Source organism: Felis catus, chromosome C2 (genome assembly GCF_018350175.1).
Source record: "Felis catus isolate Fca126 chromosome C2, F.catus_Fca126_mat1.0, whole genome shotgun sequence".
NCBI lineage: Eukaryota > Metazoa > Chordata > Mammalia > Carnivora > Felidae > Felis > Felis catus.
The window spans coordinates 146,227,451-146,244,736 of NC_058376.1; the positions used below are offsets into that span (position 1 = coordinate 146,227,451).

General features: G+C 45.3%; 1 protein-coding gene across 2 annotated transcripts in view; it reads left to right on the top strand.

Annotated features, from left to right (window-relative positions):
- TGFBR2 (transforming growth factor beta receptor 2) overlaps window positions 1–17,286 on the top strand; it is a 91,136-nt gene that overhangs the window by 62,498 nt on the left and 11,352 nt on the right. For both annotated transcript variants that reach the window (XM_045037729.1, XM_023260647.2), the window contains 2 exons: window positions 8,514–9,313; window positions 11,004–11,145. In XM_045037729.1, coding sequence (XP_044893664.1) covers window positions 8,514–9,313; window positions 11,004–11,145 — 942 coding nt within the window. The remainder of the gene's footprint in view (window positions 1–8,513; window positions 9,314–11,003; window positions 11,146–17,286) is intronic.

Genomic DNA, 17,286 nt, shown 5'->3' on the forward strand with positions numbered 1-17,286 from the left:
ACGTATCTGAAATTTTTGGCACATAGTAAGTGCTCCAAAAAAAAAAAAAAGTTTTATCTTCCTTTTTCTTTTCCCCTAATAGCATCCAAAATAATTTACTTAGCCCAGGAGCAAGGTGTGGCGTCCACAGTTATTCTTCTGATTTCTCTCTTTTGAAAAGAGAAAGAATCTTGCAAAATAAAATAAAATACAAACACAGAAAAGCACATAAAACAAATGTCCTGCTTAGCAAATGGGGCTAACATTCTTATAACCCCTGCCCAGGCCAAAAATGAATAATTTTGCCAGATATCCTACAAGTTCTATGTGTTCTTCAACTCAATCATAGATCCCTCCTTCCCTCCAAAGTAACCACTATTTTTCTTCTATAATTATCCCTTACTTGCGTTTTCTTAAATAGCTTTATCATCCACGTTTGCATCTGGCAAACACTAGCATAGTCCTACCTATTCTTCTTCTTCTTATTATTACTATTATTTTGGTAATTTGATATACCTACAGGTTCTTTTTTTTAAATCTGCTCTCCCCAGTTCCTTTTTCCCCTACATCGTATCTATTGAAGAACCACGTTGACCTGTACTATATTACAGTCCGGATTTTGCTGGTGGCATTCATGGTGCAATCCACGGCATTTCTCGATTCGCAGCTGGATCTGGAGGTTTCATCAGACCCCACTTAGATCTCTTTGGCAAGTCTATAGGTACAGTTACTCTCCTCCATCAGGGGTGATGATGTCCGGCCATCTCTGATTTTGTTACATTGGTTGGCGTGGGTGCTTGTTGCCTAGATCCATTTAATTCATAAAGGGTTAAAAAGAAGGATAACCTGTTTCTTCCAACTCATTTGCACTTATTCGCTAGAATAATTTAACAAGGAGATGCTTTATTCAACTCTTTGGTTATCCAGTGCTGTGGTCTGATGGAAATGGCAAGATGCATGCTTGATGTTTCTCTTCATGTTCTAGTTTTCAGTATAATGAGTTGACATCCTGTTGCCCTCAGAAGTTGATAAATTTATTTGTCAATCATTCTTACATCATAAGTTGAAACGTACTTAATTGAGTCCCAAGTGTGTTGCTTTTTAAAAATCTTCATTATCCTGTCTTGGTCAGAGAGTCTCTTCATGATGGCTTCTGGGTCCTTTGGTCATGACCTGAGTAGTCTTTGATCACCTCCTTGTTATGTGGTATAACAAAATATTCCAAACTTATTATTTCCAGTCCCAGACCTAGAATTGGCCATTTTGCCAAGAAGCCAAGATGTCTTCTGTTGGAAGCCTTCTATTGATGAGGCATTTCTTTTTTCCTCAAGTGGGAACCAAGAACCATAGCTTTCCTAGGAAACTGAGTCCTTGTGAGGTGAAATGACTTGCCTCGGATTTCATGGGTGATTAATGACAGATACAGGAATATAATCTCAGTCTCCTGATCTCTAATCTAGTGCTCTTTCTTCCACACCACATTCCAGGTACTCAAGCTAACAGTGCCCACATGCCATGCACAAATTACAGGGAGACTGTATGTGAGCAGAGTCAGGTCTGGCTCACTCATGGAATTTGGCCTCTGGAGAAGAGGCAGTCAGCTTTGCAGAAATACTCCTCATCAGGTTGATTCATCAGATACATTCATTCATTCACTCAACAAACTTGACTTGTCTCCTTATCTTTGTGTCTGGCTGTGAGCATGATGATGGTGAGCAAAAAACGTGTCTCGTTAATAACTATACTTCAGCTTTGGCTGTGCCAGAGAAAATTGGCAGGAAACTTGATACTAGGGACAACTTTTACTTAGTTTTCTAGGTAAGCTAAAAGAATGTTGTAGAACCAACCGAGGCTCAATAACCTCGTCTGTAAAACAGGGCTATTAAGGGAACCTGACTTGGTTGTTGGAGAAATAAAGTGAAATGGTGCTTATAAAGTGAATTGCTCAGTGCCTAGTCCAATAAAGCACATTTTATGATCATTTTCTTTATTACTGTTGGGATTTCAATGGAGGGCTTCCCACCATTATCCATTGCAGACCTCCCTTCATGCGGGGCAAGGGAGACAGCAGCTCTGATGGAATTCAGAGTTAGGATCTGTCACTGGCACCAGCTTCCTCCCTTAGTAACTTCCTGGAGAAACAGCCCAATCTCAGAATCACTGCTCTAGGAAATCCTGGCAGATACTGGCGCTCCAGTGACTTCCCTCTGCCACGGGCTCCTCGCTTTTTTTGTGCATGTGCCACAGACAAGTCCGGTGAACCCAGTGGACCCCTTCTCAAAAGGATGTTTTTAAATGCATAAAATATAATATGCAGGATTCCAAGGAAAATTAATGATATTGAAATATAATTATCAAATGTTTTAAAAACTACATTTGTGATACAGTAATATGTGCTTCTGTAATAATGCTTTAACAAGATCTAGCATCAGATCTAAGACACTGAAGTATATTAAGTGATGAGTATAAATGATATACAAAGACATCTTGTGATAAATGCAACATGGCATGAAAATACCTGTGGTTTCTATTGGTAACAAAGTCATAGCTACAGCTACTCGTAGGAAATGTTACTTTAGCCAATAGTTGGAGAAAATAAAACGATGTGATTTCTGCCCATTTAAATTCGCAGATCTACTGAATTCTATCCATGGAGCCCAGGCTGATAACTTTTCTATTAGAGTGTAGAGACTTCTTTTTTATGAATCTTAAAGAAATTCTCTTACTTGTACTCCTCCCCTCCCAGAAGTATATGGTTTCCTCCACCACCCAAAAGCAGAGCATTCCAATGAAACCTTTCGTAAGCCAAAATGACGTAAAGCAAAGAAGCAATTACCATTAATTTATTTGGAAACATTTTTGAGCATTCCCACATTCCCCCAAATAATCACTTTTTAGGCTTTTCTGATACTGTGGGACACATCTTGCTAACAGATGCACAAAATAAATTGAGATAAAGCACAGATGTTCACAGAGTTCGAAGCTATGGCGGCCTGATGCTGAGCTGCTGAGTGTGGTTCCCAGGGAAGGGGCTTGGCAGGGCTGGTCTCACTGCTGGGGTGGGGGTCGGGGGGGGGTGCCTCCTCTACAACAGCTCACTGCAAAACACTGGATGCTGTTTTCTCTTTTTGCCTTCTTTCATAGAAGTCAGAATACTCTCTGGATTTCTTTCAGTTAGCATAAACAGGTACTAGTGTAGATCTTGTGTAAAAAGCCAGTGACTTAACAGGAACGTTTAAGAAGTAGAGAACACCTGTGTCTAACTGGATGGTACGTGACAAGGGAGTGTGATGTGATTGTCAGGTCTTGGGCACTAGTTACCTGACATCCAGGCAACAATTTATTATGTAGAAATTCCAGTGGTTCGGCAGTTACATCTTGAGCGTCCTATGTTGTCAAAGGCCCTGGGGTAGACTCTGACAAAAGAGATTTTAGGTTCTCCCTCATGTAAGACTTTTCTTCCCAGGCAGGGAAAAGACACATATTCATGGGGACACTACTCAACTGTGGTTCTTAGTTAAAAACCAAAGAGAATCACCTGCACACCTAGAACATGCCGTTTGGGATGTGTTATCAAAGAACTGCCAATATCACTTAATAGATGTTTATAAAATCGCCTAGTGCCCATTGAAGGCAACCAGTTTATCAAGCTAAGGGGTTTTATAAATTCATTCTTCATTGGCTTTCACCAATGTGAAGTGTAGAGACAACATGGCGGGGCTCCAATCAGACCGTTCGTTTCACATAGTAGCTTTGCTGCTGCCTCAGTTTATGATCTTGGGAAATCATTTAATCCATATAACCCTTAGCTTCCCTATCTGTATAATGGGGCTTATAATAATAGTAATATCTACCTCCTAGGGTTTTTCTGTAGATTAAAAAAAATATGATATAAAATGGGGGCGCCTGGGTAGCTCAGTTGGTTGAGCTTCCAACTTGGTCTCAGGTCATGGTGTCATGGTTTGTGGGTTCGAGCCCCACGTCGGGCTCTGTGCTGACAGCTCAGAGCCTGGAGCCTGCTTCAGATTGTGTGTCTCTCTTTCTCCGCCTCCCCCATTCACGCTCTCTCAAAAAATAAACATTAAAAAAAATTTATATATAATATATTATATATAACATTTTATATTATATATATTTTATTATATATATACATATATATTATGTACATACATTATATATATATATACACACACACACACACACACACACACACACACACACATATATAAATAAAAGCACATAGCCAGGCTCATACTAAGTATTCAGTATCTTAGTTCTTGTGTAATTGAGGGTTGGTGAAAAGAAATACCATCTCCTGGTAGTCTCGGAGTAAAGGAAATGCCAGCTTGTGCCTGTACCTGAGTCTGGTTTTGTAGCAGCCCAAGGGTTAATACCGAGAGGGTGTGGGTGGCTCCTATTTAGATAAAACCACATCCCAGAGCTCCCTTTTAACCCTGTTTGCTATTGTTAGGGTTTTCCACCACCTCTTTGAAGTTTCAAGATTGACAGATGTTATTCAGTAATTCCCGCCCCATCAAATTTTTACATGTAGGTTTTCAAAAAGAAATCACAGGAAATTTGAGGGGAAAGTAAAACTTTTGGTTTCTGACACTGAACTGGAGGGCGGGGGGGGGGGGCGCAGTTGGGGATTTCTAGAATCTTCTTCACACATAAATTTCAGGGGATTTCTGTTTTTGTGTTTCCCTTAGCCTGGAAAAGAATAGAAATTAGCAAGGAAGATCCTTTTCATCTATGGCCAGGAATTATAAAAAATCATCAGCAATAAATAGTTCATTTGAATGCTTTGCACACTTTGATGAATTGAAGACACAGCCAAGTAAATATGCAGTATTTATATTTTTATATTTTATAAAAAGTATCTTAGGGACACCTGGGTGGCTCAGTCAGTTAAGCGCCGATTTCAGCTCAGGTCATGATCTCTCCGTTCATGAGCCCTGCATTGGGCTGTGTGCTGACAGTTCAGAGCCTGGAACCTGCTTCGGATTCTGTGTCTCCCTCTCTCTCTGCTCCTCCCCTGCTCGTGCCCACTTGCTTTCTATCTCTCTCCTACAATAAACATTTAAAAAAATTGTTTTTGTAATATTTTATATTTTCTAAAATATTTTAAAATATTTTAATAAAATATTTAATAAAATAAAATATTTTAAAATATTTTCTAAAATATTCTAAAAATTTTATATTTATATTTTATATTTTTAATATATATAATTATATATTTTATAATTTATATATTAATTTATATTTATATATTTTATAATTGTATTGCTGCCCCATATGTGAAACAGAATATATTCACCTTGGACCAAAGTGAACTCTCCCCAAATTCTGCCAATGTGTTACAGGTTGTTAAAAAAAAAAAAAAACAAAACACCCACACAAGAGGGGCCTGCAAACTTAGAGCTCTATATAGAGCGAGGTAGGAAGTATTTTAGGCTTTCTGGGCCAGATATCATCTCCGCTGCATGCACTTGTTAGTCTCTTTCTTTTTCTAAGCAACTCTTTCACAAACAAATAAAGCAACAAATGTTTGTAGCCCACAGGGCTGTACAAAAATAAGCCTTGGGCTGTGGTTTGCCAGCCCCTGCTGCAGAACGGAAAACGTGTGAGGGCTGTTGTCCTGTATAAGTTATCATCCATCCAGCTTCTATAGCGAACACTTGCTGAGTAGTGTAAGTGCCCCTTCCTCAGCCTGGCACACTGGGTATGAGGACAACAATCAATACATAGATTTACCCATAAAGAGCTCACTTTCTCTTGGGGGAAACCAGCGATGCAGGGATCAAACCGATCTATGATCATAAGGCATCGTGTTGTTACAGACAAGTGGGTGCTTGAAGCAGACACATTCATGGGATACTTGAGATAATAGAGGCAGAGTTACCAGGAGGGAATGTTGTTTTCCGCTCTATTCCTTCATCTGCCCCCCCTCCTTAACCTTGCTCTCCAGGCTCATACTTTGTTGAAAGGTGGGGACAGCCTGTACTTACTCCACAGGAACTCTCTTCGTTTGCAGTTCCAGCCCTCTCTGCCACTGCCTTGTGCCATTGTCACTTACGGTGTCTCACCTGTCCTTTGTCCTATTCATGCCTTCCAGTGTGAGCAAGAATTTGGGTTTGCAAGAGTCAAATGCCATATTGTTTCCCTTTTCCTATTCTTTTTTTAAAAATGCACTAGGGGCACCTGCGTGGCTCGCTCGGTTAAGCGTCCAGCTTCAGCTCAGGGCATGATCTCACAGTTCATGAGTTCGAGCCCCGCGTCGGACTCTGGGCTGACAGCTCAGAGCCTGGAGCCCGCTTCGGATTCTCTGTCTCCCTCCGTCTGCCCCTCCGCTGCTTGCACTCTGTCGCATTGTCTCAAAAATAAATAAATGTTAAAAAAAAACTTTTGTTTTAAATGCACCAAGAGACCTTTCCCCAAAAGAGTGACTTTTTTTTTCCCCCTCTTGGTTGCTGAAATTCAGATGTGTGGGGGTTGCTCTTCCAGCGTTTTGTGGCATCTCCTTAAGATCTGAAGTTTTCATCTAGAACATACAGGCAGTTGAAGTTGGTGTTCCCACTCAGAACTGACCTCAAGACTCAGCGGTACATCATGTGAAACCTAACCGCTCCAAACTGGCTTGCTACAAGCTTCCTTTCTCACTGAGCTTTGTTGACTGACGATACCAGACATGGTTTAGGTGACGGATTCTCTTTGAAAGGTGATGGTTCTCTCCCTCGTACCTGGACTGTATTCTCATCACCGTATTCTCATCAAACGCCTACAGTAGGTGAAAACTGCCATTTGAACAACGATACGTACTCTCTCTGACGTCCTCTCCGGTTCCGTGTCACCTACCCAACCTTTTTTCTTTCTGCTTCCTTGTGTGGAGCTATTGGTTTGGTAAAACTACTCTTCCTCAAATCATATATTCTTACTTTTTAACAGAACGTTTCTTCTGGTCACCACTCACTTTTTCCCATTTTTCGTTGACCAGTTCAGAGGTAGTCCTTGCCACCGCGGTTCCCTGTGTCTCCACATTTAGCCCCATCCCTGCTTGCTGTATTATCTCTATGCATTTGTACACGTGCCCTAATCCTCTCCTGGGTTATAACCTCTTTGAGGGCAATGCCATGCCCACAGTGGCATCCGACAGTGCTGCGTTCAATGAGTGAATCTAGTCTCTGATCACGAGGACTGCTTCTTCACAGGTACCTTTGAGGGGAAATGAACGACGTATAAAACCAGTAGAATTCTGGCATTCTCGTCCAGTGGAGACAAGCTGACACAAAGGTCTCGCTGAACCATGACCGCCTTTCTCTGTCTTCTGCCACTGACTGTTTCCATCTATGCTCTTCTTCCCAGAGCCAGGCCAGGCTAGCACATGACCCAGAGTTTGACATACAAGACATTGTATGTGGTCAGATAGCTGGTGCTAAGGACTCCCCTCCATCAGTCCCCAGGCATGCTTCAGTGGTCCAAGCTAGAAAAATGGCTGCCTTTCTTTTTACTCTTCTCAGCTTTGTAGTAATATTTCCACTGTTGTGTGGGGCGCCTGGGTCCAACTCTCGATTTTGGCTCAGGTCGTGATCTCACAGTCCGTGAGTTTGAGCCCCGCATCGGGCTCTGCAGTGACAGCACCAGTCTGCTTGGGGTCTTCTCTCTCCCTCCCTCTCTGCCCTTTCCCTGCTCTCTCTTTCTCTCTCAAAATAAACATTAATTTTTTTTTTAAAAAGACTATTTCCACTGTTGCTAGTAAGAATTCCCATTCTAGGAAACTGCACATCACATGCACGTTCAAAAGAGGGATGTTGGGTGGGTATAAGGTACCTGCCTTCCAAAAAGACCCTTTGCATCGATTCCTCTCCCCACCACCTATGTTTAAGGGTGGCCTGGGTGTCGGTCAGAACAGGACAAGGTAGAGTTTAGAAAAGAACAAAGACATTCTTTGTTTAGAAAAGAACAAAGGTCATTCTTTCTATATTACCGAAGCCTCCTGCTCAGCCTTGGGCTTAGTTAACCCTCAGTAAATGCTTTGTCCGTTTAGTGAGCACTTGCCGAGGACCTGACGTGTGCTAGGCACTGTTTACAATAGTGCCGGAGAAAGACACGGCCCCTGCCGGCATGGAGTTCTCAGTCCGCTGAGGGTGGGGGAAGTAGAGAAAGGCAGATGTGAAGCCAGTAACCAAAGTCATAGCTATTTAATTCAAATTGTGCTAAGTTGTCGCATAGGAAAAATGTAGAGCGTCATGAGAATATATAAAACAAAACGTTTTCCCACATTTTCCTAGATTTCCTTTAGAGAGTGACATCGAAGCTGAAGTTTGAGGGATGAATGGGAGACATTGAATAGGTGGTCAGAGGCGGGGAAGACTGCGCAGGCGCACGCATCCCTAGAACAAAAAGTCACGATATATTATCCACAAAAATAACGCAGGTGCCAAACCCTCTAGATGCCTAAGGCGTGGACCCGCTCCCTGACCGTGTATACCCGCTGAACCCAACTTCTTCTCTCCCTTGTTTTGTTTCCACATCAGAATACGCCACCAACAACCCTGACCTGTTGTTAGTCATATTCCAAGTGACAGGCGTCAGCCTCCTGCCCCCCCTGGGGATCGCCATAGCCGTCATCATCATCTTCTACTGCTACCGTGTTCACCGGCAGCAGAAGCTGAGCCCATCCTGGGATACCAGCAAGCCACGAAAGCTCATGGAGTTCAGCGAGCACCTTGCCATCATTCTGGAAGACGACCGCTCTGACATCAGCTCTACCTGCGCCAACAACATCAACCACAACACAGAGCTGCTGCCCATTGAGCTGGACACCCTGGTGGGCAAAGGCCGCTTCGCCGAGGTCTACAAGGCCAAGCTGAAGCAGAACACTTCTGAACAGTTCGAGACCGTGGCGGTCAAGATCTTCCCTTACGAGGAGTACGCCTCCTGGAAGACGGAGAAGGACATTTTCTCAGACATCAACCTGAAGCACGAGAACATACTGCAGTTCCTGACAGCCGAGGAGCGCAAGACGGAGCTGGGGAAGCAGTACTGGCTGATCACGGCCTTCCACGCCAAGGGCAACCTGCAGGAGTACCTGACGCGGCACGTCATCAGCTGGGAGGACCTGCGCACGCTGGGCAGCTCCCTCGCCCGGGGCATCGCCCACCTGCACAGCGACCACACCCTGTGCGGGAGGCCCAAGATGCCCATCGTGCACAGGGACCTCAAGAGCTCCAATATCCTCGTCAAGAACGATCTGACCTGCTGCCTGTGTGACTTTGGGCTTTCCCTGCGTCTGGACCCGACCCTGTCTGTGGATGACCTGGCCAACAGCGGGCAGGTAAGTTAGACCTGGATCCCCTTACTTGTAGGGGGCCCCGCCCTACCTCTCCATCCATCTCCCGTGTCTTTTGTCTCCAAAGGCCCTGTGCTCTGCACACCTGTCAAGGGAGTGTAGCCGAGGTCGGGAGTTGGCCCTGGGAATGCCCCGCTGTCTTCTGCCAGGGTGTCGTTACTAATGGACAGCATTTCTCCTCCTGTTTCTGCAGACCTCTTCCAATTCAAGACAGACATTCTTCTCCTTGAGTCGGTCTTCATTTTTCTCCCGTTTGCAGAGTACATTTCATTGCTTCTAACGCCATTAGTGCTTTGCCTCTATTTTTTCCCCTCTCTTACTCTTCTGCTGAGCACTTCCTACTCGGTACTGTTGGTGGCCACATTGTTTTCTTTTTACCATTCTAGAAGGCAACCTCCTTGAAGCCCAAATGCACATCCATTTGGTCATATCTAGCACAAAGCCTTGAACGGTGAAAGTGACCAATAGATACTTATTAAGTGAGTTGACAGACTGAGTGAATATACAATTCTCCAGTTTTTTTGAAGCATCTCATAGATGAAAATAGAAACCTTTTTGGGTAAGGAGGTATTGGAAGTCACTAGAAATTACCAAGCCATCCTTCACGAATGACGGCGCTCCATGTTTTCATACACTGGAAGCTTGATGTGGATTATAGTAGAGTCTGGAAAGCACCGTTTCCTCTAAGAAAGTGGGGGTATGTGCTTCTGAAGCATTCAGTTACTCCTTGGTCTGGCCTCTTGGGTCCATGGCTGCACAGGCATTGTTGAGGTAAACATACGGAATGCAACATGGACAGATTAATATGGCAGGGTAGTGAGTCATGCAATGACCTATTGAAAAGAAGAATTCCCTCTGATACATACGATTAAGAAACATTCCTTGGGATAGTAATATCAATTCACGTGACCTGCCCTAGATTCTTGAAAAGGTAAGGACTTCATTGTTATTTAGTTAAGCTATAGATACTGCAAAATCAGACATTTAAATGATTGCTTCCCTAGAAATATCTTTTTCCTTTTTTCCTGTGTATACCACTGTTTTTGCATTATCAGCCATTGTCCAAAGAAAACTGCATAGCATGCTCACCACAATTCTACAATGATCTAGATTTGGCCTTCTACTATAGAAATACTTTCACGCAGCTTAGTTTAGTAGAGATTTTATGAAGGTACACTACATTCTTGGCACACTAGAATGTACCACGGAGTAAACAAAGAATATTGAGGCCGTCCTTAAGTGACAGAAACTAATGGCAATTATTCTTACTTTCACCATAAATCTTGGTGTTTCAGGAATGAGAAAATAGTTATTTGCAAAAGCAAAAATAAAGTTCTAACATATCACAGATGTCGTCTCCCCAGTTATCTGTGAGGATGTTATTGTATAATACAATGACATATATCATGAAGTGAGAGAAAGCAGCCCTGGGGTTTGACATTTCCTTATTTTGGCGTGCTTTGTTTATATTTTTAAAAGTGTGTTCAGGGAGAGAAAAACTATTTTTAAAAACAATTTCAGAGGCTGTCCCTTTCTGTACCAGTCTCATTATTTAAAAGAGCGGTGTGCTTTTCAAAGATCATCTGCATGTGTAGAGAACAAACATCAGTTATATTTTTAGAATAAAAATGCAGCTGGATTACACGATGGGCCTCAATGTCTATTTTTGCTTTAGGTGGGAACTGCAAGATACATGGCTCCAGAAGTCCTAGAGTCCAGGATGAATTTGGAGAATGTTGAGTCCTTTAAGCAGACGGATGTCTACTCCATGGCTCTGGTCCTCTGGGAAATGACATCTCGCTGTAATGCGGTAGGAGGTATGTATGGACCACTCTCGTACTGTGGGGATAGACGTGTCTTCAAAATGATGTCACGTCGTTCGCTTCAAGCGTGATTCCAGGGGTACGACAGAGTTAACCCCACAGTGAGAGCTAGCTGAGATCGGTTAGTACACAGCCGTTCCAGAATGACTGAGAATTGTGCTAAAAAGCCTAGATTTTTCAGCTGAAAACCATGTTTGGAGCAGAAGGCTTTCTATCCCCTTCTTTGAGTATAATTACTTTTCTCTCGACACATCTCTCCACGGATATTTAAATATCTGGCAAGAGATGAACACTAGTAATATTTATAAGAATTCCTCCTGTTTGTCAAATAGATCATGTTGTTAGGAAAAATATCGGATTTTTGTTTGTTTTTATATTTGAAGGTTTTTAAACCCATCACCTATTTGCCTGGGTCCCTGTGTGGGGACGGCGCTTCCTGTCTGGCCGGCCCTGTTTTCTGCTGCTTGCCCGCCTTCCCCCCGTGGCACATCCAAAACTAACTTGGTTTTTCCTTGCACAGTGAAATTTGCTTAACCAAGTTTCAGCCACTGAGAATAATTTTCCGCTTGAAAGCTTTGACAGTTCCAAAACGAATCCTTCGACCGGTATGAGTTGTATAAGAGACGGTGCTGTTGTCACCGCCAGAATAAATTTACCTAGATTTCGGTATCTTTTCTATCCTTTCAAACCCGTTATTCTATAAACATGAGCTGGAGATTGTGTCTCTGTCTTTCCCTCTGTCAGCGCAGCCGGCTTATTAAGGCCCTGTGTGAACTCTCTGCTTTCATTGTTATCAATGACTGAAGCCCTTTCCTGTTGATATTTGCTGAGTGTGGAAGAATTCGGGCTAATGGGGAAGAACTGAGTTCACCAACTTTTACGAGGTCTAAAAATGGATACAGTATAAACAAGTTTTCCCAAGGAAGGAACAGGATCTCATTTGCTCAGCTAGTCTCAGAAAACCTTTCATAACCTTTAGGATAAGAACGGATGGGTTTTGGGGAACCGGAAAGAGGCCATCGCGGTTCTCATTTTGTTTGATCTTAAGCCCACAGTCCTGCGTCTCTCATCTCCGCTCAGGCTGCAGAAACTCAAGTTATTTATCTCTCCTCACTTGGATCCAGCTGAAAGCCCTTCACTTGATTTAGTGTGTGAACTCACGTATTAAGCCCTTTTCTTTACCTTCTTTTGGAAAGCACTGTGGATTTTTTTTGGGTTTTTTTTGGTTTAGAGGTTTTTTGTTTTTTGTTTTTTTCGAAGGGGGTGGAATGTATCTTAAAAACATTAAAGACAGATTCTTCGCTTCATCTTAATCTCAGAGACTTTTCCTTTTTTTTTTTAATATTTTTTAAGTTTTCTTATTTTGAGAGAGAGAAAGAGAGAACATGAGAGCACGAGCAGGGGAGGGGCACAGAGAGAGGGAGAGAGAATTTCAAGCGGGATCTGTGATGTCAGCACAGAGCCCGATGCGGGGCTTGAACTCACAAACCATGAGATCATGATGACCTGAGCCGAAGTCGGATGCTCAACTGACTGAGCCACCCAGGTGCTTCTCAGAGACTTTTCTTCTGTATTTCAGGAGTCCCATGGAAAGAACATAGAGTCGGCAGATAGACACATTCCCTCCCAGCTGTTGTAGAGACACAGGTAGAAGGACAGGTGTTGCCCTCAGGAAGCTTGACTGATGAGACAGACTTTTTTTTTTTTTTCTTTAAAAAAAATTTACAAATTCATCAATTTCTTGCCTTAGAAGTAAAATCAATTATAATTCCCCCCAGTTGATGTTAGGCTTTAATTTTGAAGGTCTAAGAAAGAGGGTGGGATATAGAAGAAGCTTTCCTTAAGCTTAAACCTTCTTTTCTCTCACTTGAAAGGCAACGTGTGTAATTACTATCTTTTATTGACCATCCGGTTTCAAAAAAGGAAATGTGGAATCTGAAGCTTAACTTGGTATGGCGAATTAGAGATTGAGATTGTATTTTGCCACATGGGTCAACTAATTCCATTCCATCCAGTTTTATTCGGAGTAGCAGGCATCTAACTGCATGCGGGAGGATGCTAACCATTAGGGGACAGTCTTGTAGGGAATGTGAAACCCCAGCTGTCCTGCCGTTAAGGGACGCCATTCTGTTCTTACGGTTGAGCCCAGACTCTTCACGTGAATGCTAAGCCTGGCCCTCGCTCACCTTTCTAGCCTCATCTCCCCATAGCACTGTCATTCCACACGGCGCGTCTTCTATGAATGCCTTTTAGGTCTCAACCCTAGGCTTTGTCCCGTGCTATTGACTGGGACCGAAATAGACTTCCAAACACGCAAGTGCAGGTCAGTTGTGACCAGTGCCGCACGAAGGTAAGGCAAGGACACGGGGCCCCAAAAGCCCACGTCAGCTGAGGGGAGCGAGACAGTCGGGTCGGGCAGGGAGGGCTCTGGAAGGATGCGTAAGACTTAGGACCGTCCTCTTGAGTTGCTTCTTTATCAGCCTCTCTCTGCGAGGCGGCTCGGGGGGAACAGAGAAAAAGCACTACCACCCCACTGGACCAGTCAAGTCTTTCTTATCAGATGACAGAATGGCAGCAGTTGGTCACAGCACTCTTCCGAAGCCAACTGGTACAGCCCCCTTCACACGGAGGAGCTCGAGAGGTGGGCTGCAGTCATTGAAGAGGGTGGTCCAAGTGGAAAGGCGTCCTGGTGGAAGCAGCTCTGATCATGAAGAAAGCCACGAAGAAGTAGTAGCCACCATTCCCTGGGCACTTGCTTCATGGGTCAGCTCGTCCAGCCTACCGAGCACTCTCGGGCACTGGTATTAAATGCTGCATTTTACAGATGGGAAAACTGAGGCTTCGGGAAGTGGGAAAGCCGTGTGGCCACGACACTGCTGGCCTGACCAGTGGAGGACGTCATAAAGAAAGGACATCACGGATTGGGCAGCCAGTGCTACCTTGTGCATCCTGGCCTCTAATTCAGTGTCTTTCTGGAAGTAGCCAGCAGGACTGTCACACTTGAGGAACGTTCAGTGATGGCCTCACTCGTGAAAGTCTCCAGGGATGGACTTTCCCGTCTCTTCTGGGTGCATCTCTATTAACAGATTCCTAAGGCTCTTAATTTCTGAGCATGTTACAGACTCAGTGCCTTAAAGTCTGAGATAACTTCTTTATCCTTATTTCTCTGAAGATCTGTTTATTCGTTCATTCCTTCTCTTAACAAATATTTATTGAGTACCAGTTGTAGGGCAGGCATTATTCAAATGCTAAGGACACAGCAGTGGGGGGCAAAAAAAAAAAAAAAAACACAGAAAAAATGCTGTCTCTGTCCTCCAGAGACAAGGAGTCTGTGAAGAACTAATATTGTCGAAAGAGGGGTAATGAACAAACAGATATGTGATTACAGCACCGGGGTGGGAGTAGGCAGATGTGAATTTAGAAAGCAAAATAAAGAGTCAGGGACAGATCATGACAGAGCGCATCATCTCGGACACTCGGATCACCTGAAAGAACACGGAAGTCAGGAAAACGGGTCTTTCAGAGTTGTTGGAAGAAGGAGCTGATCGCAGGAGGTGACTGGTCTGTGACTGTCTTAGAAAGGAGGAAAGTCGTGAAACCGTCCTTCAGCAAGGACAGACCCGGAGACGGGCCCTGCTTTACAAAGAAATCTCTGTCCGGCTTTTGGTTTATCTGGTGTTCATGCAAGCGTTTGCGGTGCGTGGGAGGCGGAGGACGGCGGGGACCCTTTCGGGGCCCCCCTCTGGCGAGCACAGCAGACACAATATGCACATCACCCCCAGCCAAAACGGACCCACCAGAAAACCGACTTCCCAATAAATCCCTGGCCACTGAGGTCTTTGAATAGAAACTGACACACGGCAGCCCGCGCAGCGGGCGTTTAACAAGGGGAGAGACGTAGCTCTTAAGCATCCTGTCTGCCTGCCACAGGCCTGGAAGACAGAAAGTCACACGAGTCAAAAAGAAAGGCAAAAGAGAAAAACAACAACGACGACGAAGAGGGGTGGGGGAGGAGGGCTGAAGAGAGGATAAGAGGCGCTCGAAGTTTTCCTGGGTTTCAGGGGAGCATCATTTAGAAGCAGATACAAAACTCAGGGGTGCTGCCTCGAGGACCACTGTCAGCCTGCTCTGTGAAGTTGGAACTGCATCAGAACAACAGCTGTGTTCCAGATGCCGACTTCCAGAGGAAGAGCATCGCGTCCCAGAGACTTGCCCTCTGCGTGCGCAAAATCCGGGGGGGCCGCGGGGCGGGGGGGGAGAGGCAAGGGTGGTTTCTCTTAAGAGCCTCCTGAGAGACATGAAAGGAGGCTGCCAGGGTCTGGGAGGGATGGCTTCCATCAGTGGAAAGACTCTGGGGAAAGCCTGGGAGAGGGGAGCCGGAAAGAAGAGCAAGCCGTACGCGATAAGAAGTTCCAGTTCCGCAGACAAGATGTTGTTTGAGGCAGCCGGGCAGACCCCGAGGTGTCGTGTCGGGCCCTGGTGCGCCTGGCGTGGGAAGCAGCCTGAGGGTGGGACAGAGACTGGGTCCGAGTGAATAGTTCTGTCGTGCGGACGTCTGCCTGGGGTGGGTTGCCTCAGAGCCTGGAACAAGAATTGAGCCTGAGTGGTTTATTTGGGAAGAGATCCCAGGAAATGCCAGTAAGCGAAGGCAGAAGCGGGTCAGGAAAGGGGAGGAAGCCGGGAAATGGCGGGTCATCAAGCAGGCCATCGCTGCGGGCAGCTGGAACAGAGTCCTGCTGGGGACGCCGGGAGCAGATACACACACGCCCCGGGAGCACACCATCCGACCCACGGGCAAGCCGGCCGTTTTCCTCCCAAACCGCATCCACCGTGGGTTCAAGGTCGCTCCCGGGGCGAGTCGGAAGGGCGACGTTCCACCTGTGTTGGGCCAGCGGGCACGGACAGCCGCGTGGCCGGCGGCCTTCTGGGAGTATATGGAGTAACGGTGCGGGGAGCCCGCTCCCCCCTTGACTGGCGTGATGACAGTTCCTCGCAGAAGGGAGGCCTGAGCTGTGGCATCGTTTGTTCAGATGCACAGACGGCACCTCCAGAAAATCACGCATTAACGCCACGGCCAACACTGCCCTGATCTGGTGCTCGCGGCACAGGTTATGATGGGGTCCTCTTCCCCCACCTCTACCGCCACCAGCCCACCTGTTTCGCCAAAACCCAGAATGGACCAGCGTTTGGGTTTCATGCTGGTCAATAAAAGCAGGGAGAAGGCTGCTCGTTGCCATCAGTGAGGGGTTTTCTCGTTGGCTCTTTGGTCCTTTTGCGTAACTCATTTAGAAATTACACACCGGAACCGTCCGACAGATTCCATAAGGTTCCCCTTCTCGGAGCCATGCGGTGCGGAGGGGCCGGCCAAGGCAGGGAGGGACACGTTTGTCACATTTGTGACAGGCATGTTCCCACCTGGGGCTGCCCCAGCTGGGCTTGTTCTGGCCAGGGGGGAGAAAGAACTCACCGAAACGCTTGGTAGAGAGGAGAAAGCATGCAGGCTTCCTAAAAAGGCAAAGCCAGTTCATCAGAGGAACAGTAATACAGCCCGCGATTCTGAGGGTTCTTCCTGGAATCCAGCGTGCTCTCTGGCCTCGGTTTTCACAACTGGAAAATGAACTGTTGGATCACATCTCTCAAGACTCTTCTTCAGCATTCTCTGTCTGACTCATTTGAAATGTTGAAAGTATGTTTAATAACTTGCATTCAGTTCCTCTGTCAAGACGCAACTCCCATTCCTTGCAAAACACGTACAACAGTCCTGCTGAGAGCATGGGCTGCAGAGGGTGCTGGCCCTCGGACGGGTTGTCTCAGATTTGCGACATGATGAGGACAGAGCGGGGGTGCGGTGACTCTGATAGCAGTCTGGGGTTGCCCAGGACACCCAAATGGCATTCCTTCTTCCTGTAATTTTCTACAGTGTTTTACCCAAGCTTCAGTCCCCAGTGAATTGGGGGGGGGTGCAAAACATCTATCTAGTCTTTTATCAAAAAGAGATAGATTGAGAAGTACTCATCATAAACAGTAAGGGGCAAATTTAAATCACTTTTTTGGGAAGTTTGTTTTTGAGAGAGAGAGCATTTGCGTGAGCAGGGAGGGGCAGAGACAGCGGGAGAGAGAGAATCCCAAGCAGGT